The 27,303-nt window shown below is 44.5% G+C and overlaps 1 protein-coding gene across 1 annotated transcript; it reads right to left on the bottom strand.

The window, feature by feature from the left end:
* Positions 1-1,749: 1,749 nt before the first annotated feature.
* On the bottom strand, positions 1,750-27,303 carry LOC138768748 (carcinoembryonic antigen-related cell adhesion molecule 6-like). The gene is made up of 7 exons (XM_069946703.1): positions 27,096-27,303; positions 16,875-17,141; positions 15,032-15,298; positions 14,504-14,638; positions 13,447-13,496; positions 12,126-12,158; positions 1,750-1,996 (listed from the first exon to the last, which is right to left on the bottom strand). Exons 1-7 carry the CDS (start codon positions 27,301-27,303, stop codon positions 1,949-1,951), a joined length of 1,008 nt encoding a protein of 335 aa, XP_069802804.1. The 3' UTR covers positions 1,750-1,948.

Raw genomic sequence — 27,303 nt, forward strand, 5'->3', positions numbered from 1 at the left:
TATTATTATTATTATTATTATTATTATTATTATTATATTTTTTACCTAAAAGTCTATAGGTTAATCTAAATAATATTGATAGTAATAGTTGTTGTAGTAGTTGTAGTTGTTGTTGTAGTTGTTGTTAAATTTTAAAAGCAGCTTACGCTCTTTCGGAAAACTAAAGAGGAAGAGAGCAAGGTGTCCTCAAAATGTGTTACCTAATATTTTTTGTACATTATTTTTCAGTAAATTACTTTTCAGTGAATATAGTCCATTTCTGCACAATACTGCAAGGGGAGGGGGGGGGGGGGTAGTGTCATAATATTGTATATTTTGATGGAATCATTTTGTAAAGTGTGGGGGGAAAAAAGAAAAGAAATATAAATAGTCAATTGATTCTACCTAGTAATATTGTGCAAATGTTATTACGGTAAGGGTCTATTCACACGTCAGTATATTTTTCCAATCCGCAAATTTCAGTCAGTATACAATCCGCAAATTCAGTCCGTATTGCATCCGTATTGCATCCGTATTGCTTCAGTAAAATACAGACCCCATAGAGTTGTATTGGATGTGTCAGTTACTGTCCGTACTAGGGTCTGTCCTTTTTTTTTTGCGGAACGGATTGCAGCCCAGTACACAACACGGATGTGTGTATAGGTCCATTGAAATACATTGGTCCTATATTATTGCGGATCCGCAATTAAGGACATGAACAGGACGTATGAATAGAGCCTACTCTCCAAAGTGGGCGGTGGTTCTTCTGTCGGTCTGGAGGTTAGGAGATGTGCTGTTCCTCAGTTCCTCAGCACACATCCCTCCCTTGGTCAAAACCAGACACTTACAAAATACTGTATGTATGCAGGACAGGCAGCAGAGCATGCAGCAATGAAGACAGTAAATCAAGCAGCAGAATATAGATAACTTGTCACTTGCATGGTGTAAAAACAAAATCCAAATTGGCCAAATTGTGTCTATACACAGTATCTGGCAGGGCAAGTCTTCAGGGCACACTATCTGGCAGGGCAGGTCTTCAGGGCACACTATCTGGCAGGGCAGGTCTTCAGGGCACACTATCTGGCAGGGCAGGTCTTCAGGGCACACTATCTGGCAGGGCAGGTCTTCAGGGCACACTATCTGGCAGGGCAGGTCTTCAGGGCACACTATCTGGCAGGGCAGGTCTTCAGGGCACAATATCTGGCAGGGCAGGCCAATCTTCTTGAAGCTCATTGATATTTCCAGCTTGCTACACCAATGGACGTCTTCTCCAGATACCTTTTTATTATAACTCCAGTTGAATGTAACAATGTCAAATAGTTATATTGCAACCTTATACCAAGTCACCAGTTACTAATACCAAGAGTTCAGGATGCTGAGATCTAGGGTATTTTTGTATGCGGTCCTCATATTACAGAGTGGCTTTAAATTAGATGTCCGGGCAGACCTCTTTTTTTCACAAGTGCTGGGAGAGGGGAGGATAAAAGAAATAACATGCTCTTACCTCCCCGGCTCTAGCACTGGTTGCCACATACTGTGGAAACCCAAGTCGTGACGTGTCAGGTCCACTCAGACAGTTAGTGGCCGTAGTAGGGTCCCGCCTCGGCCGCTGACTAGTTTAGTGGCCCTGATACGTCACAATCTGGGTCCCCACTCAGACCAGGAAGCGTCCGGGTACCAGATCGGCGGTATGCGGCCACCAGCGCTGGGAAGGTAAGAGCAAGTTATTTCTTTTATCCTCCCCGGACTCCTCCTTTAAGCTTACCTTTACCTATACAAATAAAATAAAGGAAATAAATAAATTCACCAGCGATCATGTCCTCTTCATTTTAGCTAAATCGACAAACTAAAGTGAATACATTTGAGAAGACAATGGAGACTGGAATGAACTCAGAGGTCAGGTTTGGCTGGTGTCATAATTGTCTTATTCTGAATACAGATATTCTTATCTTGGAGTGTTCCCAGTCTCTTATATCTTCAGTTCTGTATATGTGTCCTCAGATCTGGACTGCAAACCCTGCAAGAGAAATGTAAAAATCATTCAGAAATTATCACTATATAAAAAAACCAGTGCCAGTGTGAGAGACTTGGAGTATACGTGATAATAAACAGAGATGAGAGCAAATGGAGTATGATTGAGTCCAAGTGTTTGGCATCTGAATACTGGTGGCTGTAGAAGTTATAGGCAACCTTAGGGAGTGCTGGAAAACATGGATATGGATGGCCATAGACTGCATCCATATTTTCCTGGAATCCCTAGGGCTGCATCCAACTTCTTCAGCCAACCATTTTTCCTAGGTTAACGGTAGATAGTCCATCGATGGCATCATGTACATACACGTCCCTCTGCCTCCTCTTTAGCTGTACACTGCACCCAGACAAGGAGGGCAGGTGCTGCGGAGGACGCAGCCATGTGTCTATCACTTTTATGCTCTGTTAATAGCTATTCTAGGTGGAATTTAAACTTATATGAACAAATATTCTCCCCACTAGTGACTGCCCAGTAGTAGTTACCTGGATAACATATATTACCATTTACTACAATATAATTATTGCCTATAGTAAGTAATAAAAGAAATAAACAAATAAATATATCTTAACCGTGTAGTGTCTGGACTATAGGTTTCATATGCTTAAAAGGGTGTATTCTCCCTGTCTTCATATTACCAAACCACACAGTAACCACAGCAATACAATAACAAACACAAGACATTAAAGTGTCCCTGTCGTTATATTTTTCAAAATCTAAATCAGCAGTAGATGTGATGTAAAGCAAGTTTATAATATACATTCATTATTTTGTTGTTGTTGTTGTTATGATGCTGTAAACACAGGAATTCCGGCCAGTACAGAGAGTCACAGCTCAAGGTGTCCTTCAATCACATGTCTGCCTTCTCTGTGAGCGCTCAGATGGCCTGGGGTACACAGGACTTCCTGTTTCCTGTTTTTTGAGTTTTTAACCCGGCTGGTTATAACAATAGGGGGGACCCTATGCTTTTTTTTTTTTAAATAAATAAATAATAAAAAAAAACGCATAGGGTCCCCCCTATTTTTATAACCAGCCGGGTTAAAAACCAAACGACAGCAGCCTGGTAACACCAGGGTGGGAAGAGCCATTGGTTTAGGCCCTCCCCAGCCTAAATCTTACCAGCCTGCTGCCGCCCGGTCCAGGAGCGCCAATTTTGACGCTCCGGGACCACTGGCACCTGGCTCTTCCCAGTACCCCTGGTGACATTGGGTACTGGGGTAATAATAGGGGGTTAGTGTTAGCCATTTTATACCGGCTAACACTAGGCCCCAACTTAGTAATGGATTCCGTCTATTAGACGGCTTCCACTACTAAGTCTATAAAGTAAAGAAATAAAGACAAGACACAAGTTAAAACATTTTTTTATTCAAATAAAAACACCCCCACACCCCTCATTGACCATTTTATAAAAAAAAAATAAATAAAAAAACGCTGGTCATCGACGTAGTCCACGTAATCCGACGTAATCCCCAGGATACCGATATCTGAAAAACAAAAAGGGAGAAACACACAAAAAACACACAAACAGGAGCACAACACCCATCATTGTGAGCGGTGTTGTGCTCCTTACAGTATGCAGCATCTTTACAGATCGCTGCTTACAGTCTGGCCCCCAAGGGGTTAAGGGAGGATGTATTGCATCCCCCTTAACCCCTTGGGGGCCAGTCTGATGTCAGACTGCACCCATCCCAGCAAGGAAGGGGTTAACTGACCCCCCCCTTCCTTGCTGGGAGGGGTGCAGTGCTGGGGAGGGGGTGGGGAGAGCTCTATACTCACCCCGATGTGTCCTCTTCGCTGGTCCGCAGCAGAATGAAGTCACTGTACTGCGGACCGGCTCATTATATGTGCGCTCAGCCGATCAGCCAATCAGCTGAGCGCACATATAATTCTAAATGTTTCTTCTAATAATGCTATTGTCATAACATAATTAGAAGAAACATTTGATGTTTTCATTAAAGTAAAGTGATGATTAGTACAGAATGCTCTATTGCCGGGAATATGAATTAACGGCTTATGGAGCTTCCTGTACTAATTAATATTTAATTAATAAAACACATTTTCGATGAAATAAATTTAGTTTCGTTATTCAATAATTTAATTCTAACGAATCCATCATTGTGCAATTAAATATACTGTCAAAAAATAAATATATATATATAAATATACATTTATTTATATATCTATTTATTTTAACAGTATATTTAACCCCTTAAGGACCGGGCCTGAAATGGCCTTAAGGACCGGAGCAAATTTTATGAATTTGACCAGTGTCACTTTATTCATTAATAACTTCGGGATGCTTTTACCTATCCGGCTGATTCTGAGATTGTTTTCTCGTGACATATTGTACTTCACATTTCTTGTAAATTGGAGTCGATACTTATAACGAATCTTTATGAAAAAACCCAAAATAGCGTGAAAAATTGTGAAAAAATGCATTTTTCCAACTTTAAAACTTTTCTGCTTATACAGAAAATGGTTATACCACATAAATTATATATTAAATAGCATTAGCAACATGTCTACTTTATGTTGGCGGCATTTATTAAACTATATTTCATTTTTTTTAGACAATAGGAAGCTTAAAACATTAGCAGCAAATTTCCAAATTTTCAGTAAAATTTCAAAATCAGATATTTTTAGGGAACTGTTCAGGTTTAAAGTGTATTTGAGGGGACTGTGTGTTAGAAAGCCTCACGAAGCACCCCATTTCAGAAACTGCACCCCCTAAACTCTGCAAAAGCACATCCAGAAAGTTTTTTAACCCTTTAGGGGAGTCACAGAAATAAAAGCTAAGTGTGTAAGAAATTTGAAAATTTTAATTTTCTGTGCAGAGATTTTATTGTAATCCAATATTTTTCATAATTATAAACCTATTACCAGAGAAATGCACCCCAATATTGATTGCCCCATTTCTGCAGTTTATAGAAATACCCCATATGTGGCCCTATTGCGCTATTTGACGCAACCACAAGCCTCAGATATAAGGGAGCGCCTAGTGAATTTCAATGGCTCCGTTATTTTTGGTCATTTTTGACTGTACCACTTCAGGTTGGCAGAGGCTCTGGGGTGCCAAAACCTAAAAAACACCCCTAAAGGGACACCATTTAGAAAACTACACCCCTCAAGGAATGTAACAAGGGGTGCGGTGAGCATCTGGACCCCACAGGTGCTTCACAGATTTTCCAAACAATATGGCTTGAAAAAAGACTAAAGTATTTTTTACACTAAAACGTTGTTCTAGCCTTCAATTTTTCATTTTCACAAAGGGATAAAAGGAAAAAAAAAACACAAAACATGTAGCACAGTTTCTCCCGAGTACGGAAATACCCCACATGTGGACATAAAGTGCCAAGCGGGCGCAGGACGAGCCTCCAAAGGGAAGGAGCGCCAATTGGCTTTTGGAAGCTGGATTTCACTGGAATGGATTTCAAGGGCCATGTCGCATTTACAGAGCCCTCGTGCTGCCAAGACACTGGAAACCCCCCACAAGTGACCCCATTCTGGAAACTACACCCCTCAAGGAATCTAACAAGGGGTGCAGTGAGCATATGGACCCCACTGGTGACGGGCACAAATGTGGAAAAATGTGACGTGAAAGTGAAAATTTTCATTTTTTCACTTTCATGGCACAAATGTGCCCGTCATCCAGGGGTCCATATCCTCACTGCACCCCTTGTTAGATTCCTTGAGGGGTGTAGTTTCCAGAATGGGGTCACTTGTGGGGGGTTTACAGTGTTTTGGCAGCACAAGGGCTCTGTAAATGCGACATGGCGTTCATCATCCATTCTAGCCAAATCCAACCTCTAAAATCCAAATGGCGCTCCTTCCCTTGGGAGGCTTGCCCTGCACCCACATGGCGCTTTATGTCCACACGTGGGGTATTTACGGACTCGGGGGAAATTGCTCTACACATTTTGTGTGTTTTTTTCTCTTTTAACCCCTTGTGAAAATGATAAATTCAAGGCTAGACCAACATTATAGTGTAAAAAATTTAATATTTCATTTTCACGCCACATTGTTCCACATTTGTGCCCGTCACCAGTGGGGTCCATATGCTGACTACACCCCTTGTTACATTCCTTGAGGGGTGTAGTTTCCATAATAGGGTCACTTGTGGGGGGTTTAACTGTCTTGGCAACACAGGGGCCTTTTGAATGCAACATGGCCCCTCGAAATCCATTCCATCCAAATCCAGCCTTCAAAAACCAAATGGCGCACCTTCCCTTTGGAGGCTTACCCTGCACCCGCATGGCGCTTTATGTCCACTTGTGGGGTATTTCCGTACTCAGGGGAAATTGCTCTACACATTGTGTTTTTTTTTATCTTTTAACCCCTTGTGAAAATGAAAAAATCAAGACAAGATCAATGATTTAGAGTAAAAATTTTAAAAAAATTACACTAAATGTTGGTCTAGCCTTGATTTTTTTCCATTTCCACAAGGGGTTAAAAAAAGAAAATGAACACAAAACGTGTAGGGTAGTTTCCCCTGAGTACGAAAATACCCCACATGTGGACATAATTTGCCATATGGGCACAGGGCAAGTCACCAAAAGGACAGAGCGCCATTTAGAGGCTGGAATGGGGGATGGAGGCCATGTCGCAATTACAAAGCTCCTGTGCTGCCAGAACAGTAGAAACCCCCGACAAGTGACCCCATTCTGGAAACTACACCCCATAAGGAATCTAACAAGGGGTGCAGTGAGCATATGGACCCCACTAGTGATGGGCACATGTGTAGGACATGTGCCGTGAAAATAAAAAATACCATTTTTTTCATTTTCACGTCCCAAATGTGGCCGTCACCAGGGGGCCATATACCCGCTGCCCCACTTGTTAGATTCCTTATGGGGTGTAGTTTCCAGAATGGGGTCACTTGTGGGGGGTTTCTACTGTCCTGGCCGCACAGAGGCTTTGTAATTGCATCATGGCATCCTCTAATGGGAATGGCGGCCATACCTACTTAGCTGTGGAAAAGGGACAATTCTAATTTATTTGGGGGTATTAGGCCAATTATTAGTTTATAAGGTTGGAAATGACAGGTGTCCATCAAATTCAACCTGTGTTGATCCAGAGGAAGGCAAAAACCCCTCGTGAGGCAGACGACAGTAGCCTCATCACAGGGGAAAAATTCCTTCCCGACTCCATAATGGCGATCAGAATAATCCCTGGATCAACGTGACCCCTGAAATAGGAATAAGGGACAGAATTTAGATAATGTAGAACCCCAATGACGTGTAGTGCGCCTTGGAGCGATCCAGTATGCAGAGGCCGGGGGGATCAGGACAGGTGTCACACTGGTAAATGGTGTCCTTCCTGATCCCCCTGTTACCCCACACTCTGCACTTCTTCTGGGGTCTCCTGTTCTCCAGTGTGGGGGACGTCACCTGGAAAATGTTGTCCTGGTGCGATACGGGGTCCTTCATATCCAGAAGCGCTGGGTCCGCTCCATGGCTGCTAAATATTAGGGCGCTATTACTACTTCTGATATGTTCGGATCGTGCCGCAAGCTACAGTAGCTCAGGCAGCGAGGGACCAGAAGAGGGGGTGCTGGTATAAAAGTTATCCCCGTACGGGTGGTGGTGACCTTTATCCAGCAGTGGGAAGATCAGTTCCCGGACGATCTCCCCACTAACTCCGAGGATGGGGGGGGGGGGCATCTGGCGGCTGGATTCGGGTGTCCCTTCCTTCATACACTCTAAGGGTACGTGCACACTGCGGAATCGCGAAGGATAACCCTTTGTGCATTCCGCAGTTGGCACCCGCCGGCGGACTGATGCAGGCGCACGTCTCCGTCCGTGTCGTAGACTCCATTCTATGCACGGGCGGATTCCGCTCTGCGTCCAACGTGTTGATGGAATGACGGATAATGGAATCCGCCCATGCATAGGATAGAGTCTATGACACAGGCGGAGACGCGCCCCTGCATCAGTCCGCCGGCGGGTGCCAGCTGCGGAATGCACGAAGGGTTATCCTTCGCCATTCCGCAGTGTGCACGTACCCTAAATCTGTAAGTGTACCCTGAGGTACTCTCACAGAGTTTGTAGAATTTCACGCCATACCGTCATCTCTTATTGGGACGGTACTGGCGGAAAAGACGTGTCTGGGGGGCAGCGTACGCTACGCTACTCCCAGACACGTCACTGGATGATGAGGAGGATGAGGATGAATGGAGGAAAGAAGGATCCCCCCAATTCATCCTCACTGGCTGTTTCGGTGTCGGAGGCAATAATAATGTATGCGTCCGACACCGAAAACACCCTGGGGGCCATCTTTATATGGGGATTGGTATATGGGGTATGTAGTGGTGTAGTGTAAAACTTTATTCAATGTAGTGTGGTGTAATGTAGTGTTTTTTTACGTGTTTTTTACAGTAAGTATACAAAAAAAACCTACGCCAAAAATGGTGTTGCTGATGAATGCCGCACTTATGTTCGGCACTTATAAGCAGACCGTGGCAGTAGGATATAAAAAAAAAAACACCCTACGCCAAAAAGGAGGAGTTGCTGATTAGCAGCGCACTTTCGTGCGATGCTGATCAACACTCAGCGGCGATAGGGTGCGGAAAATAGAAAAAAAAAAAATTGGGAAAAAATTTTTTTTTTTTACTACATTCTGAACATCCCTGTAGTGGCTGATACGTGTATTACACTTATCAGCCGCTAGGGGGCAGCAGAGCGCAAGATCCGAAAATAGACGACGCTGGAGCCGGAAAAATACGAAAATAGACGACGCTGGAGCCGGAAACAGCCGATCGGGACTCACGGAAGAAGCCGAAGTCCCGACAAGAGGAAGTGGACGCCGGGAACCCGGAAGACGCCGATCAGGACCCCGGGACAGGTGAGTAATGTACAAATACCTGCTCCGGACCCCTCAGCTACCTAGCTGAGGGGTCCGGAGCAGGTATTTATTACTTGTGGGGACTTTGATCGCCGTGAACGGCCGGCCGGCTGGCCGGCCGTTCACGGCGATCGGGACGGTGGTACCGTGACCACCATTACTTTTTACAGTAATGGCGGTCGGTGCCGTCCTCGGACAGCACCGACCGCCATTTTTTTCCGGGTCATCGGGCCACCGATGGCCCGGAAAGGTTCCGATCGCCGCTATGGGCTTATCAGCCAATAGCGGCGATCGTCGGCATGGGGGGGGTTAACAACCCTCCATGCCGACAGGGAGAGATGGCCTGCTATGTATTATAGCAGGCTATCTCCCCCGATCGGGACCCGGCCGGCCGCGGCGCCCGTTTAAAGGGATGACGTACCGGCACGTCATGGGTCCTTAAGTGACAGTGATCCATGACGTGCCGGTACGTCATGGGTCCTTAAGAGGTTAATTGCAAAATGATGGATTCGTTAGAATTAAATTATTGACCAACGAAAGGGACTTTATTACAAAGAAAATGTGTTTTATTAATTTAATATATTAACTATTAGAGGCATCGGCATTCGGCATCATTGCCGGCTATTTTTGAAGTACTCTGTACGGACCGCCTGTCAATCCACGGCCGCATGTCCAGCCGCAAACAATGGTCTTGTTCATTTTTTACGGGTCCGTTTACGATCGGGCCGTAGATTCATACATAGTGTGCACTGTGCAGCCGTATATACTATACTTTCCAGCGTACGCATGAACCACCAAAAATACCGCCGCACAATTACAGCCACACATACAGCCGCACAGTTACATAGTCTGAACCTGGCCTAAAGGGGTACTCTGGCGATTGATCTCATTCAAGTTAACTGGTGTCAGAAAGTTATATAGATTTGTATTTTACTTGTATTTGATAATCTCAATCTTCCAGTACTTAGCTGCTGTATGTCCTGCAGGAAGTGGTGTATTCTTTCCAGTCTGACACAGTGCTCTCTGCTGCCAGCTCTGTCCATGACAGGAAGTGTCACTTCCTGCAGGACACACAGCAGCTAAAAGTATTGGAAGACGAGATTTTTTAAAAGAAGTAAATTACAAATCTATATAACTTTCTGACACCAGTTGATTTAAAAGAGAAAAAATTTGACGGGGTTCCTCTTCAACGTAGATAAACCCCTGATGGAAGTATTTTTCAGCAATGGACTCCTCTCTGTCTATTGAGAATAAACGCTCAGCCAGGCCCAGCCCTTGTGTATGGGGAGTCAGAAGGAATAGCTGTCAGCTGAGCCATATAATGAATAGAGCTAGTGTAACACTCTGATCACATCTGCTTTAGTGGCTGTGTTCTATTCCTCCTTTGCAGATGACATCATAGAGGCAGACAAGTAAGCTAAACCCTATAGGCCTTATAAGTTAGTGGAGTTCCTCTAATGCCACAGATGTATCCCATGTTAATAAACAAAAGCTTCAAGGCAAATATGAACACTGCCTTAATAACAGGTTTATAAGAGAAACAGATCGCTGATCAGCGATCTGTTTCTTTTATGGCTCTACGAGGCATTGCTCCCACCTAGCCAGGATCCTGCTCCACACTGATGAGGGGCAACACCTCGAAACAGCTGTCTGTGGATAAATACCTGGCCTTGTTTTTTCTCTTGTCATTACATTGATTTATAGGGCCAATTATTATGGTGGTGTTGGTGGTTTCTTTACAGGAGCCACCCCTTGGCTGGGTCCTTCCTGGAGGGATATCTGGCTAGTCCTGTGTTTTGAGACTCTTCAATGAGGCTCCACAGGCTCTTCTTTTGCATATCCATTTTTCCCAGGGGGCAATGCACCTAGGATTTCACTGCATTGAGCGTTTTCACTAGCATAGCAGCCAACAGTGTTATCCTTTGGCTGGTCTCCCTGAGATCAGCGATCTGTTTCTTTTATGGCTCTACTAGGCATTGCTCCCACCTAGCCAGAATCCTGCTCCACACTGATGAGGGGCAACACCCCGAAACAGCTGTATGTGGATGGATACCTGGCCTTGGTTTTTCCCTTGTCATTACATAGACTTATAGGGCCACTTAATATGGTGGTTTCCTTACAGGAGCCACCCCTTGGTTGGGTCCTTCCCGGAGGGATATGTGACTAGTCCTGTGTTTTGAGACTCTTCATTAAGGTTCCACAGGCTCTTCTTTTGCTTAATAATAGGTTATCACAGAAGACTCTGGAGAACAAACATCGAAGCAGCATGGGTAGGATGACATAAAGGCGGTACTTGCAGAGAGCACAGTGCTTTTATAACAGCACTCCATGTGGGCAGAAATGGTATTACATTATAAATTTTGAGATTTTCTAAGGGACTTCTCTCCGTTAGTCTTCATGGGGTGTTAGTATCACCTGGTAATAGTCCAAACACTACCTAGGACCACCCAAGATGTCATAACGTTTTTTCCTCTCGTTTTTAAAAAGAAAAAAAATTATATCCGTCATTTTGAGTTTAGAATGACATCCATCATCTCGCAATGACGGCAGCTGGTACATTATACTAGTTCAGGTGGACTGATTGGACTTTGGATGTGTCTTTAATTAAAAAATCCATTGAATTTAATAGTGAAAACAGTGAAAGGATGGTGAAAAAAGAAAGCTGTGTGTGAACAACTAAAAAAAATAATGTCCGCTGTTCGCAAAAGACAATAATTGTCATGATCATTATTTTGACAACATCCGTTATTTTATACACATTGGGGACATTTATTAAGGAGTCTAATAAGTGCAACTATTCTAATGAGGATTGGTGTGTATTTTGTTACAACTTCTTGTGACTGATTCATTAAAATGTAGCACTGCCATAGTGAATGTATCTAAGAAAAAAGTAGCAAATATGAAAAAAATTCGCAGTTATATTCACCGGGTTCTGACCAGATGTAAGCCTGCACCTGTTTGTGCAACTTTTTAAAAAGTCGCAAATGATAAATTGCTAATCCTGGATTATACGAACTTTTACTCAAAACAGGCAGATTAAAAAAAAAGTTGCATCTAAAAAATATTTGCCTGTCTAATACTGGTTCATAAATAGAACTTAGACCAAAACTAAGTGAAAAATCAAATTATTCACCGAAAAATAGACGCAAAACCCTTGATATATTTTCCCCATTATCTTTTTTTTACCATTGTGTAAACATGGCACCAATATATCTAATTTGTGATGCCATAATACGTTGTGCACGTTGACTCTGGGGGCCACATTTTCTCTACTTACCATATAAGAGGATTCTTCCTGTGACTGTGCAGCCTGTAAAGTAAAGCAGATATAGAAATGATATGATGGTATAAGATTATATTGGTGGGAATCTGAAACACATATAAGACAAGTTTTGATGTGTCAGTGTTTTCATACCCTGATCGATCACGAGAACACGCTAGGAGAGGTCCGCATTTAATGTGTTCTCTACTGGATCTAGGTTACATAATCTGGATGCAAGGCTATGGGGCTGTCTAGGTCTCATAGCAACAGAGCAGCAATAGGAGCAGGTAAAAAATTTCCTACATAGAGGGGTCATTCAGTGTAGATATAAAAAGTCTGTAAAAGAGCCACCACGACTACAGAAAGGGGATTGTCAGAAAATGAACATAAGTGTTTTTATGGTAAATACTATGACTATATCAATTTATTTTATGTTAATATCTTATTGTATATATACCGTGTATATATATATATATATATATATATATATATATATATATATATATATATATTTTTTATTTTTTTATATTTTTAATCCTTATATCTTACAGTTTGAAAATGTCGATCACTGAACTTCACAATTAGCCGAACACTTCCTGTTCTGTAGAGATCACTTCTCAGCAGCCATCTAATGATGAATCTAAAGCTAAGGGCAGGTTGCCCCTTATACAGAGATTCTGGACAAAACCAAATGTTCGACAGATTTGCTCATCTCTACTTATGATTATATATATATATATATATATATATATATATATATATATATATATATATATATATATATATATATATTTGGACAGGTCACAGAGCATGCTCACAATGCTCCACCGAAGTCAATAAATCATCTCCTGACTCATTCCTGTGTCCATTTGGCTGCTGTAAGGCATACATCTAAATGCTCTTAAAGGGGTATTTACTAGAGATGAGCGAACTGGGTTTGGGTTCGAGTCGATCCGAACCCGAACATTCAGTATTTGATTAGCTGGGGCTGCTGAACTTGGATAAAGCTCTAAGGTTGTCTGGAAAACATGGATACAGCCAATGACTATATCCATGATTTCCACATAGCCTTAGGGCTTTATCCAACTTCAGCAGCCACCGCTAATCAAATGCTGAAAGTTCGGGTTCGGATCGACTCAAGTATGCTCCAGGTTCGCTCGCTCAAGTCCAAGTCCTACAAGTTGAGATTGCAATACCCCTTTAACAGCAGCTCAGACAACATAATCATGTGCAAAAAGCAAAATAAAAACAAAGAAATCTAAAATTAGGGGGGGGGGAGTTTCAGTATCTAATTTTGAATAAGAATTTGTGTAATTCTGTTCCTATAAAACCATACCTTCATATTTTCATACACAGGGATGTTGTCCTGTCTATTCTCTGATGACTCTGGGGATAGATTACAATATGTCATTACACCATATACTCAGCAGCTATAAACTGATCTTTATAAATAACCTCATCCCCTAAACAACAAGCGCTGTTTCCACAATTCAAAATTATAATTTGTGTTAGAAAAACATGTGAACTAAAGTGTAGACTACCATCAAAGTAGAATTAAAAAAATACAACTATTTCTGAACACAGCTAGGCTATGTTCACACACAGTATTTTGCGAAGTATTTCGGTCAGTATTTTGCAACCAAAACGAGGAGTGGATTAAAAACACAGAAAGGCTCTGTTCACACACTGTTGAAATTTACTGAATGGCCAGCGTTTAATGGCAAACAATTGCCTTTATTTTAAAACAATGTCCGTTATTTGCCATTAGATGGCGGCCATCCAGTAAATTTCAACAGTGGGTGAACTTGGCCTTTTTGTGTTTTTAATCCACTCCTGGTTTTGGTTGCAAAATACTGAGCAAAAATACTGTGTGTAAAGTGGTATTCCCTCACAGTCTTACTCACCAATTCCCTCTGAGTATTTTGAGCCATCCCATGCCTCTCTCTGTGCCGCTGTTGTTGTTTTTAATTTTTTTTTTTTTCTAAATGGTTGGATACAGCTAACATGGTGCCATGAAACTATACTCCCCCCTCCTCTTCCTTCCCGTACACAGGTATCTCCACCAGCAGCATTCCCCCCCCCCCCGACACAAGTGTCTCCACCTGGCAGCATCTTATACCCCCTGTAGTCTCCCCCCGGCTGACCGCACCACCCCACCCCTTACCGGACAGAAGCCAAAAGTGACATCTCTACCCAAGCCTCCCCCAGCCACCGGCACCCAAAGTGTCATAAGCAGCATGTCTACCCAGCCTCCCCCTGTCCACAACACCCCCTTTCCCCAGACACAGGTGTCATCAGCGGCATCTCTAACAAGCCCCCCACCCCAGCCACCTGCACCCCACCAATCCCTGGGAAAAAAAGTGTAATTTCTGTAAGTTAACATTTTCTCTTACCACTCTTCCTCTTGGCCACACATTTCCTGTATAAGCAGACACTTCCAATACTTAGTATAGCTCCAATAATAATAGCGGAGACAACGCCAAGTATTACTCCTATGGAAGGCTCAGGAGGATCTATGAATTCTGGAACTTAAAGATGGAGTAAATATTTGATAAATATTAATGAAGCTTATTAAAAAAAACACACAAGTAATCTAATATAAACAGGAAACATAAAAAAAAAAATCTGAGAATGGGCCGGGGGAGACAAGTACTGCCATGTGCCTCTCTCTCCTCTCTGTGTCCATGTGGGCATGAAAGCCCCATAGACTTACATTATGCTCCTGTCTCAGTATCTGACACAGAGCCAGGTGTTCTCCTTATTGGTTACAGTCTGAACAGACCCAGACTTTTTGTATACTTTAGACCCAGACTTTTTGTATACTTTAAATCTAGTTGAGTGGTGCCTGCTAACTTCTTTGGTGGTATTTACCGTAATACAGCTATCTAAAAATGATGTAATCAGTTACTTTATAGTCTTACCTTCAGTCACATTTAGATATACAGAGACTGTTGCGATTCGCAAAGTCACCAGGTTCTTCACCGTACACATGTATGTTCCTTCATCCTTATACATAGCAGCACTAATAGCATAATCTTTTGTCTTTCCCTCTAAGACAGTGCCATTGTGTCTCCATAGGTATTCAGGAGGTGGGGAAGAATCAGCAGAACATGTTAGTGTGATGGAAGAACCAGGCCTCACATATGCTGTGTCAATATTTCCATTAATGTTCATGTTATCTGGTCCGTCTATATAAGAAAAGAGAGATGGATCTAGTAAGTTAAGCACCTCATTATCATGGGGTTTGTCCTGGAAGCCAATAACCCTGGTGACTCACCAATTTAACACTAACATTGCAGGTTTACCTTCAGCCGATATTGCTGAAAGGGGTTATCCAGCGCTACAAAAACATGGCCACTTTCCCCCTACAGTTGTCTCCAGTTTGGGTGGGGTTTGAAACTCTGTTCCTTTGAAGTAAATGGAGCTTAATTGCAAACCGCACCTGGACTGGAGACAACAGTAGGGGGAAAAGTGGCCATGTTTTTGTAGCGCTGGATAACCCCTTTAAGGGCATTGGCTCAAAGGCATCATCATGTACCACCGGCATAATTTATTTCTATTATGTTGGGGCCTACAACCACCTTTTTCCACAGGACAACCACATTCCGCCAGTATAAAATTACCTACCTGAAGGGGGTCCAGAACCCATTCCATTAGGTCTCCCCCCCTCTTCACCTCCAGCAATAGTGCATTTTTCCATCCAACTACGAGGACACCCCCACCGCCCCACAACTGCCATTATAAAAGAAAAAACAAAATGCTGCTCGGCCAAATCCCGATCCCGACCACAGTTACCCAGCCCCCCAAAGAAAAACTGTAAACAACTAAACCAACTAACAAACAGGAAGGTGGACAGGAGTTTCCTCACAGATTCTGTAACCAAAATGGCTGCAAAACCCCTATCTAGTCCCCATTAAGACTGCCCCTCTCCTTTTACCCTCCGCCTAGGGAAATCTCCCCTTTCTAATCCAATACCCCCTTTTCCCCCTTGAACCCCACCATAATCTGCCCCACCCCTGTGACTCCTTCCAAGCCCGTGTCATGTAGACCTCCCCCTAGCTCTGCAGATGTCCGGCCTTAGCTTGACCAAAAAGAATGATTCCAACAATTTTTGCCCCCCCAGTAACATCTCAGATGCTGAACAAAGACGAATCAGACACTGGAGTTCTTCACTAAATTTTTGATAAACATTGAAGTTTATAGTGCAATGTTTCGGCATCATAACAGTTTCCTCCACCCAGTTTTTTGCCTCTAGTGATGGTATTTTTTTAAACTATCATCTATAGATTTTCAAATGCCTCGACCTATTGGCCCCATATTTGGCCATGGAAGGTTTATGTAAAGGTCAATCACTAGCTGTTCTGTTCTCAGCCATGAACACAGCCTTTGGTCTATAGGCATCAAGGTTCCTGTTTATCACACTGTCTTATGCTGCGTTTACACGGAACGATTATCATGCGAATTTGCGCGATAACGATCGAATTCGAACGATAATCGTACGTGTAAACGCAGTGAACGATCAAACGACAAGCGAAAAATCGTTCATTTTGATCTTTCAACAACTTCTCAAATCGTTGATGATCGTTCGCAAAAAATTCGCAGATCGTTCCGTGTGAACACTCGTTTGCTGATTTAACCAATGTGTGAGATAGGCTTAAAGCGATCGCAAAACAAATTTCCGTACGATTTATCGTACCGGGCATATACAGGAGATACAGTCTATGGTGATCACACCAATATACAGTAACTAGTATAATTACTCACAGGTCACAGTAACTGTGTAGGGATCACTGGAATCCTTACTGGCGATGTTCTGGGCCTCACACTGGTATTGTCCTGCGTCTTCCCGTTTTATACTGGAGAAGGTGAGAGTCCTGTTATCGGTAGATAACCTGGCTTCGGAGGAGATGCTGGTACCACGTCTGCTCCATCTTGTTGTCACAGCATTAGAGGTGTCACATGTCAGGGTGAGTGTCTCATTTTCCTTGGGTTGGGTGATGGACGCTGTGATTTTAGGTTTAGTGACCGGCTCTGTATGTTGGGATAGAAAGGTGACAGTTGTTCTAAAGTCATCATTCTATTCAGATCTAAAGGAGACTTTTACTAAAAAGTTATTATAGGGAATCGGTCAGCTCCTGGGCCCTACCTGAGGTGCTGACAGTGTGCTGTAGCTGGCAGCCCCCAGTGAGCATTGTACCTTTTTGGTAATTTTTCGTGCAGCGGATTATGTATAATCTTATGTCTCCTATTGTACTGAAGAGTCACAGAGCACGCCTCTTCCTCCCTCTTCATGAATTAATGCTGCCCGGCCAACTGCTTGCTCAGCTGTCAGAGTGCAGATCAGTCCTCTGTAGGCATTTTGGGGGAGATTTATCAAAGGGTGTGAAATTTAGACTGGTGCAAACTGGCCACAGCAACCAATCACAGCTCAGCTTCCAGCTCTGGTGAAAGGAAAGAGGAGCTGTGATTGGTTGCTATGGGCAGTTTGCACCAGTCTAAATTTTACACCCTTTAATAAATCTCCTCCTTTATGTCTGAAAAAAAAAACACTCAGGTAAAATTGAATCTCCCCCCCAAATGTATTGTAGTTGTAGTCTGAGGGTAACTCACCTGTCTAGAGACCTGCCAGCAGTTCATGCTCTGGTTCGAATCCTGTGATGGAAATTAAACAGATGTCTTTTTTTCTCATTATTGTATCATTTTTAAGGCTATGGTCACACACAGTATTTTTGCTCAGTGTTTTGCAACCAAAACCAGGAGTGGATTGAGAAAACAGAAAGGCTATGTTCACACACTGTTGAAATTGAGCGGATGGCCGTCATTTAATGGCAAATATTGGACGTTGTATCAAAATAAAATAATTATTTGCCAGTAAATAGCAGCCATCCACTCAATTTCAACAGTGTGAGAACATAGCCTTTCTGTGTTTTCAATCCACTTCTCGTTTTGGTTGCAAAATACTGAGCAAAAATACTGTGTGTCAACATAGCCTTAAAAATTATACAATAATGAGGAAAACATTAGTAAATAAAGTCCAATATTTCATTCCCATCAGGGGATTTGAACCAGAGAATGAACTGCTGGTAGGTCTACTAGACAGGAAAGTTACCCCGAGACCAAAGCTTCAACTATATCTGAGTGTTTTTTTCAGACATAAACTGCCTACAGAGGACTGATCTGCAATCAGAGACACTGGCTGACAGCTGAGCGAGCAGAAGGCCGGGCAGCCTTGATTATTCATGAAGAGGAGGGAGGGGAAGGAGTGGAGAGGTGTGTGCTAGAGTGTGGCACAAACAACTCCTCTCTGTGTCTTCAGTACAGTAGGAGATTAGTGATGAGCGAGTACTAAAATGCTCAAGTGCTCGTTACTCGAGGTGAGTATTTCCCGATACTCGAGTGCTCGTTTCGAGTAACGAACCCCACTGAAGTCAATGGGAGACTCGAGCATTTTTGCAGGGGACCCACGTTCGGTAGAGGGAAGGTCGTGGGAAAACCTGTCAACCTCAGAAATTGATGGAAACACCACGGAAATGGACAGGAAACAGCAGTAATACAGGGATCGGCATTTACGGGGGTTAGCGATCCTCTGCAATAATGCCGATCCCTGTATTGATTAATAATATATTTAATTAATAAAAAAACATTTTCGTTCTAATAAAGTTATTTCCCTTGTTCAATAATTTAATTCTAACGAATCCATACTTGTGCAATTAAATATACTGCTAAAATATATATATATATATATAAATATATATATATATATATAAATAAATGTATATTTATATATATATATATATATATATATATATATATATTTATTTATTTACAGTATATTTAATTGCACAGTGGTCTAATATAAATTTTATGTATGTAGCTTATGACAACAGTGATCTAGGTGCGCAGGAAAGGAAAATGGCGGAGCCTAAGGGGATATTCACAGCAAACGAGGAGTGATAAATTTCTTGTTTCTGCAAGGAAATTCTGTGAAGGATATTCATGATGATATGTCACATACTGTATTTGGGAGATTGATGCTCTTTATATTCTACAGGTAAGAGCTGGGTTGCCAAATTTAAAACTGGCCACTTCAGCAACAATGATGGAGGACATCCTGGAAGACTGAGAGTGGTTGTTGTTCCAGGGATCGTCGATGCTGTGCACAACCTCATACTGGAGGATCTGTGAATTTCAGCTTAACCCCTTAAGGACAGAGCCTGAAATGGCCTTAATGACAGAGACAAATTTTATGAATATGACCAGTGTCACTTTAGTCATTAATACCTTCGGGATGCTTTTACCTATCCGGCTGATTCTGAGATTGTTTTCTCGTGACATATTGTACTTTACATTTCTGGTAAATTGGAGTCGATACTCATAACAAATCTTTATGAAAAAAAACCAAATAATGTGAAAAAATGTGAAAAAATGCATTTTTCCAACTTTGAAACTTTTTTGCGTATACAGAAAGTGGTTATACCACATAAATTATATATTAAATAGCATTAGCAACATGTCTACTTTATGTTGGCGGCATTTATTAAACTATTTTTCATTTTTTTTACACAATAGGGAGCTTAAAACATTAGCAGCAAATTTCCAAATTTTCAGTAAAATTTCAAAATCAGATATTTTTAGGGACCTGTTCAGGTTTAAAGTGTATTTGAGGGGCCTGTATGTTAGAAAGCCCCACAAAGCACCCCATTTCAGAAACTGCACCCCCCAAACTCTGCAAAAGCACATCCAGAAAGTGTTTTACCCCTTTAGGGGAGTCACAGAAATAAAAGCTAAGTGTGTAAGGAATTTGAAAATTTTAATTTTCTGTGCAGAAATTTTATTGTAATCCAATATTTTTCATAATTATAAACCTATTACCAGAGAAATGCACCCCAATAATTATTGCCCCGTTTCTGCAGTTTATAGAAATACTCCATATGTGGCCCTATTGCGCTATTTGACGCAACCACAAGCCTCAGATATAAGGGAGCGCCTAGTGAATTTCAATGCCTCCGTTATATTTGGTCATTTCTGACTGTACCACTTCAGGTTGGCAGAGGCTCTGGGGTGTCAAAACCTAAAAAACACCCCTAAAGGGACACCATTCAGAAAACTACACCCCTCAAGGAATGTAACAAGGGGTGCGGTGAGCATCTGGACCCCACAGGTGCTTCACAGATTTTCCGAACAATATGGCGTGAAAAAAGAAAAATTTATTTTTTACACTAAAACGTTGTTCTAGCCTTCAATTTTTCATTTTCTTAAAGGGATAAGAGGAAAAAAAAGACAAAAAATGTGTAGCGCAGTTTCTCCTGAGTACAGAAATACCCCACATGTGGCGATAAAGTGCCAAGGGGGCGCAGGACGAGCCTCCAAAGGGAAAGAGCGCCAATTGGCTTTTGGAAGCTGAATTTCACTGAAAAGGATTTCAAGGGCCATGTCGCATTTACAGAGCCCTCGTGCTGCCAAGACACTGGAAACCCCCCACAAGTGACCCCATTCTGGAAACTACACCCCTCAAGGAATCTAACAAGGGGGGCAGTGAGCATATGGACCCCACTGGTGACGGGCACAAATGTGGAACAATGTGACGTGAAAGGGAAAAATTTCATTTTTTCACTTTCATGGCACAAATGTGCCCGTCATCAAGGGGTCCATATCCTCTTTTCCCCCCCTGTTAGATTCCTTGAGGGGTGCAGTTTCCAGAATGGGGTCACTTGTGGGGGGTTTCCAGTGTTTTGGCAGCACGAGGGCTCTGTAAATGCGACATGGCGTTCATCATCCATTCTAGCCAAATCCAACCTCCAAAATCCAAATGGCGCTCCTTCCCTTCGGAGGCTTGCCCTGCGCCCACATGGCGCTTTATGTCCACATGTGGGGTATTTACGGACTCGGGGGAAATTGCTCTACACATATTGTGTGTTTTTTTCTCTTTTAACCCCTTGTGAAAATGATAAATTCAAGGCTAAACCAACATTATAGTGTAAAAAATGTAATATTTCATTTTCACGCCACATTGTTCCACATTTGTGCCCGTCACCAGTGGGGTCCATATGCTCACTACACCCCTTGTTACATTCCTTGAGGGGTGTAGTTTCCATAATGGGGTCACTTGTGGGGGGTTTCAACTGTCTTGGCAACACAGAGGCCTTTTGAATGCAACATGGCCCCTCAAAATCCATTCCATCCAAATCCAGCCTTCAAAAACGAAATGGTGCTCCTTCCCTTCGGAGGCTTACCCTGCACCCGTATGGTGCTTTATGTCCACATGTGGGGTATTTACGGACTCGGGGGAAATTGCGCTACACATTTTGTTTTTTCTCTCCTCTTTTAACCCCTTGTGAAAATGATATATTCAAGGCTAAACCAACATTATAGTGTAAAAAATGTAATATTTCATTTTCACGCCACATTGTTCCACATTTGTGTCCGTCACCAGTGGGGTCCATATGCTCACTACACCCCTTGTTACATTCCTTGAGGGGTGCAGTTTCCATAATGGGGTCACTTGTGGGGGGTTTCAACTGTCTGGCAACACAGGGGCCTTTTGAATGCAACATGGCCCCTCGAAATCCATTCCATCCAAATCCAGCCTTCAAAAACCAAATGGCGCTTCTTCCCTTCGGAGGCTTACCCTGCACCCGCATGGCGCTTTATGTCCACATGTGGGGTATTTCCGTACTCAGGGGAAATTGCTCTACACATTAAATGTTTTTTTTTATCTTTTAACCCCTTGTGAAAATGAAAAAACATGACAAGATTAATAATTTAGAGTAAAAATTTTACAAAAATTACACTAAATGTTGGTCTAGCCTTGATTTTTTTCCATTTCCACAAGGGGTTAAAAAAGAAAATGAACACAAAACGTGTAGGGTAGTGTCCCGTGAGTACGAAAATACCCCACATGTGGGCATAATGTGCCATATGGGCACAGGGCAAGTCACCAAAGGGACAGAGCGCCATTTAGAGGCTGGAATGGAGGATGGAGGCCATGTCGCAATTACAAAGCTCCTGTGCTGCCAGGACAGTAGAAACCCCCGACAAGTGACCCCATTCTGGAAACTACACCCCATAAGGAATCTAACAAGGGGTGCAGTGAGCATATGGACCCCCCTGGTGACGGGCACTTACGTAGAACATGTGCCGAGAAAATAAAAAATACAATTTTTTTCACTTTCACGTCCCAAATGTGGCCGTCACCAGGGGGCCATATCCCCGCTGCCCCCCTTCTTAGATTCCTTATGGGGTGTAGTTTCCAGAATGGGGTCACTTGTGGGGGGTTTCTACTGTCCTGGCAGCACAGAGGCTTTGTAATTGCATCATGGCAAGTCTCTAATGGGAATGGCGGCCATACCTACTTAGCTGGGGAAAAGGGACAATTCTAATTTATTTGGGGGTATTAGGGCAATTATTAGTTTATAAGGTTGGAAATGACAGGAGTCCATCAAACTCAACCTGTGTTGATCCAGAGGAAGGCAAAAAATCCTCGTGAGGCAGACGACAGTAGCCTCATTACAGGGGAAAAATTCCTTCCCGACTCCATAATGGCGATCAGAATAATCCCTGGATCAACGTGACCCCTGAAATAGGAATAAGGGACAGAATTTAGATAATGTAGAACCCCAGTGACGTGTGGTACGCCTTGGAGCGATCCAGTATGCAGAGGCCGGGGGGATCAGGACAGGTGTCACACTGGAAAATGGTGTCCTTCCTGATCCCCCTGTTACCCCACACTCTGCACTTCTTCTGGGGTCTCCTGTTCTCCAGTGTGGGGGACGTCACCTGGAAAATGTTGTCCTGGTGCGATACGGGGTCCTTCATATCCAGAAGCGCTGGGTCCGCTCCATGGCTGCTAAATATTAGGGCGCTATTACTATTTCTGATATGTTCGGATCGTGCCGCAAGCTACAGGGCAGCGAGGGACCGGAAGAGGGGGTGCTGGTATAAAAGTTATCCCCGTACAGGTGGTGACCTTTATCCAGCAGTGGGAAGATCAGTTCCCGGACGATCTTCCCACTAACTCCGAGGATGGGGGGGGGGGGGAGGGGGCATCTGGGGGCTGGATTCGGGTGTCCCTTCCTACATACACTCTAAGGGTACATGCACACTGCGGAATCGCGACAGATAACCCTTCGTGCATTCCACAGCTGGCACCCGCCGGCGGACTGATGCAGGCGCACGTCTCCGTCCGTGTCATAGACTCCATTCTATGCACGGGCGGATTCCGCTCTCCGTCCAACGTGTTCATTCTTTGGATGGACGACGGATTCCGCCCGTGCATAGATTGGAGTCTATGACACGGGTAGAGACATGCGCCCGCATTAGTCCGCCGGCGGGTGCCAGCTACGGAATGCACGAAGGGTTATCCTTCGCCATTCCGCAGTTTGCACGTACCCGAAATCTGTAAGTGTACCCTGAGGTACACTCACAGAGTTTGTAGAATTTCACACCATACTGTGATCTCTTATTGGGACGGTACTGGCGGAAAAGACGTGTCTGGGGGGCAGCGTACGCTACGCTACCCCCAGACACGTCACTGGATGATGAGGATGAATGGAGGAAAGAAGGATCCCCCCCATTCATCCTCACTGGCTGTTTCGGTGTCGGAGGTAATAATAACGTATCCCTCTGACGCCGAAAACACCCTGGGGGCCATCTTTATACGGGGATTGGTATATGGGGTATGTAGTGGTGTAGTGTCAAACTTTATTCAATGTAGTGTGGTGTAATGTAGTGTTTTTTACGTGATTTTTTACAGTAAGTATAAAAAAAAAACCTACGCCAACAAAGGAGTTGCTGATAAATGGCGCACTTATGTGCGGCACTTATAAGCAGACCGTGGCAGTAGGATATAGAAAAAAAACACCCTACGCCAAAAAGGAGGAGTTGCTGATTAGCAGCGCACTTTCGTGCGATGCTGATCAACACTCAGCGGCGATAGGGTGCGGAAAATAGAAAAAAAAAAAATTTGGAAAAAAAAAACCCCTTTTTCTACATTCTGAATATCCCTGTAGCTGCTGATAAGTGTATTACACATATCAGCCGCTAGGGGGCAGCAGAGCGCAAAATCCGGAAAATGACGAGGCTGGAGCCGAAAATAGCCGAAAGAAGACGACGGGGACCGCCGGAAAGACCCGAAGACCGAACGGAATGACGGAGGACGCCGCGACCCGGAAGACGCCGATCAGGAGCCCGGGACAGGTGAGTAATGTACAAATACCTGCTCTGGACCCCTCGGCTACCTAGCTGAGGGGTCCAGGGCAGGTATTTACTATATTGTGGGACTCTGATCGCCGTGCCACCGGCCCGATCGCCGTGAACGGCCGGCCGGCCGTTCACGGCGATCGGGCCGGTGGCACGGCGATCACCATTACTTTTTACAGTAATGGCGGTCGGTGCCGTCCTCGGACAGCACCGACCGCCATTTTTTTCCGGGTCATCGGGTCACCGATGACCCGGAAAGGTTCCGATCGCCGCTATTGGCTGATCTGAATTGATCAGCCTATAGCGGCGATCGTAAGCACGGGGGGTGTTAACCACCCCCCGTGCCGTGAAGCTATGATGGCCTGCTATGATTTATAGCAGGCCATCTTCCCCGACCGCTGTGTGTGAACACGCAGCGATCGGGGAAACATCGGGCGTACCCATACGCCCGTTTGCGTTAAAGCCCAGGCAACGGGGGCGTATGGGTACGCCCGATGTCGTTAAGGGGTTAAGGAATAGCAGACATCATGGGGATTTCTCATGAACGTGTTTGTGTCATTATCCATGAGTGTCTGAACATGAAGAAGTGATCTGCAAAGTGGATCCCCAAATGTTTTACAACAGATCAGAAAAGCATTGGAGTGAAAACTCCTTGTTCCATTTGTCAGCGTGTCCGGACTGAAAAGAACTTCCTGGATGGACTGGTCACTATGGATGAGACCTGGATTTATTTGTATGACCCTGAAACCAAGCAGCAGTCAGAAGAGTGGGGGTGCAGGGTGCAAAAATCAGCCACTAAGGTGATGGTGTCTGTGTTCTGGGATAAGGAGGGTATGCCAGGGCCGTCTTATCCATTGGGCAGGGTAGGCGGCTGCCCGGGGGCCCCTGCCCCCTAGGGGGCCCCTGCCCTCTGTGACCTGTATTTTTAGCTTTATAAGACGCACTTATAAAACTAAGTGCGTCCTATAAAGCGAAGACGGCTCCCAAGCAGTGCTGAGCACCGCAAGAAAGCCGTCCCGCCCGCCCCCTCTATTGCCGCTCACTATACATATGCATAGTGAGCGGCCCTGAGCCACCCCCTCCGCCCGCCCCTTCTATCGCTTCTCAGCTGACAGCCGATCAGAAGCCCAGAAAAGTGCAATGAGCAGCACTTTCCTGGGCTTCTGATCGACTCAGCTAAGCGGCGATAGAAGGGGCGGGCAGTCCAGGAACTCACCCGTCCGGCGGCCCCAGCAGCTCCTCTCCCGACATCCTCCGGCACAGGCAGCGGGGTACAGAGACGCTGCCTGTGTCCTGGATGTGTCATGCAGCAGGTCACTTCCGGCACAGGCAGTCTCTCCGTACCCCGCTGCCTGTGCCGGAGGATGACGGGAGTGCGCGCTGCCGGGAGACATCAGCTGCTGGGGCCGCCGGACAGGTGAGTAACTGGTTTGTTGTTTTGGGGGGCACTGGCTACTATGGGGGCACTGGCTACTATGGGGGGCACTGGCTACTATGGGGGCACTGGCTACTGTGGGGGCACTGGCTACTATGGGGGGCACTGGCTACTATGGGGGCACTGGCTACTATGGGGGGCACTGGCTACTATGGGGGGCACTGGCTACTATGAGGGGCACTGACTACTATGGGGGGCACTGGCTACTATGGGGGCACTGGCTACTGTGGGGGCACTGGCTACTATGGGGGGCACTGGCTACTATGGGGGCACTGGCTACTATGGGGGGCCCTGGCTACTATGGGGGGCACTGGCTACTATGAGGGGCACTGACTACTATGGGGGGCACTGGCTACTATGGGGGCACTGGCTACTATGGGGGCACTGGCTACTGTGGGGGGCACTGGCTACTATGGGGGAACTGGCTACTATGGGGGCACTGGCTACTGTGGGGGGCACTGGCTACTATGGGGGCACTGGCTACTATGGGGGGCACTGGCTACTATGGGTGGCACTGGCTACTATGAGGGGCACTGACTACTATGGGGGGCACTGGCTACTATGTGGGCACTGGCTACTATGGGGGGCACTATATGGGGGGATTGGCTACTATGGGGGGCACTATATGGGGGGGATTGGCTACTATGGGGGGATTGGCTACTATGGGGGGCACTATATGCAAAGATGTGGGGGATTTGATGGTGGCGGTTGGGGGGGGGGGCAATTCGCACCTCTGCCCAGGGGCCCATAATACTGTTAAGACGGCCCTGGGGTATGCTGCTAGTGGACTTACTTCAAAATGGTTACACATTCAATGAAAGGTATTACATTGAACTTTGGGACCAATTGAAGGCAGCTCTGAAGGCCAAAAGGCAAGCTGTCCAAAGGAACCTTGTTCCTGCAAGACAACACCTCCGCTCACACAGCACAAGCGACCAGAGCAAAACTGGTGGAGTTAGGCTTCCAGCTGGGTGACCACCCAACTTATTCACCAGGTCTAGCTCCCTCTGACTATCATCTGTATCCAAACCTGAAGAAACATCTCAAGGGAACCAAATTTCACACCATTTCTGATGCCATGGCTGCTACAGATAACTGGTTTGGGGACCAACCGAAATCCTTCTTTTTGCAAGGCTTACAGAACTTTTCATGAGAGGTTTCATCTTCCGATCTCGTTTCTTTCTGGGTAAAGCCAAAGACTTATCAGCACCCCCTCGTAACCAGTGCAAAGTGGAAGCTGGACTGTGATTGGTTGTCATGTGAAATGAGGACAAATCCTCCTGGAGACAGTTGTCATGTATGGGGAGCAGTATCAGCTTATAACATACTGAAAGTTATAAAATAATACTTACCATAGACGGTCAGGGTCACAATTGCATCTTCTTGTGTCGCTGTCTGTACCTTTACCATATAATTCCCCCCATCCGTGATGAGAAGATCTTTGATCTGTAATGATCCATTATTGAAAGCTGTGATCCTGGGATTGTGCAAAGGTCCAGGAACTATAGGGGAACTACTACTACCAGGAAAATATGACAGAATTCGATACGGAGAATCCAT

The sequence above is a fragment of the Dendropsophus ebraccatus genome, chromosome 12 (genome assembly GCF_027789765.1).
Source record: "Dendropsophus ebraccatus isolate aDenEbr1 chromosome 12, aDenEbr1.pat, whole genome shotgun sequence".
Classification (NCBI taxonomy): domain Eukaryota; kingdom Metazoa; phylum Chordata; class Amphibia; order Anura; family Hylidae; genus Dendropsophus; species Dendropsophus ebraccatus.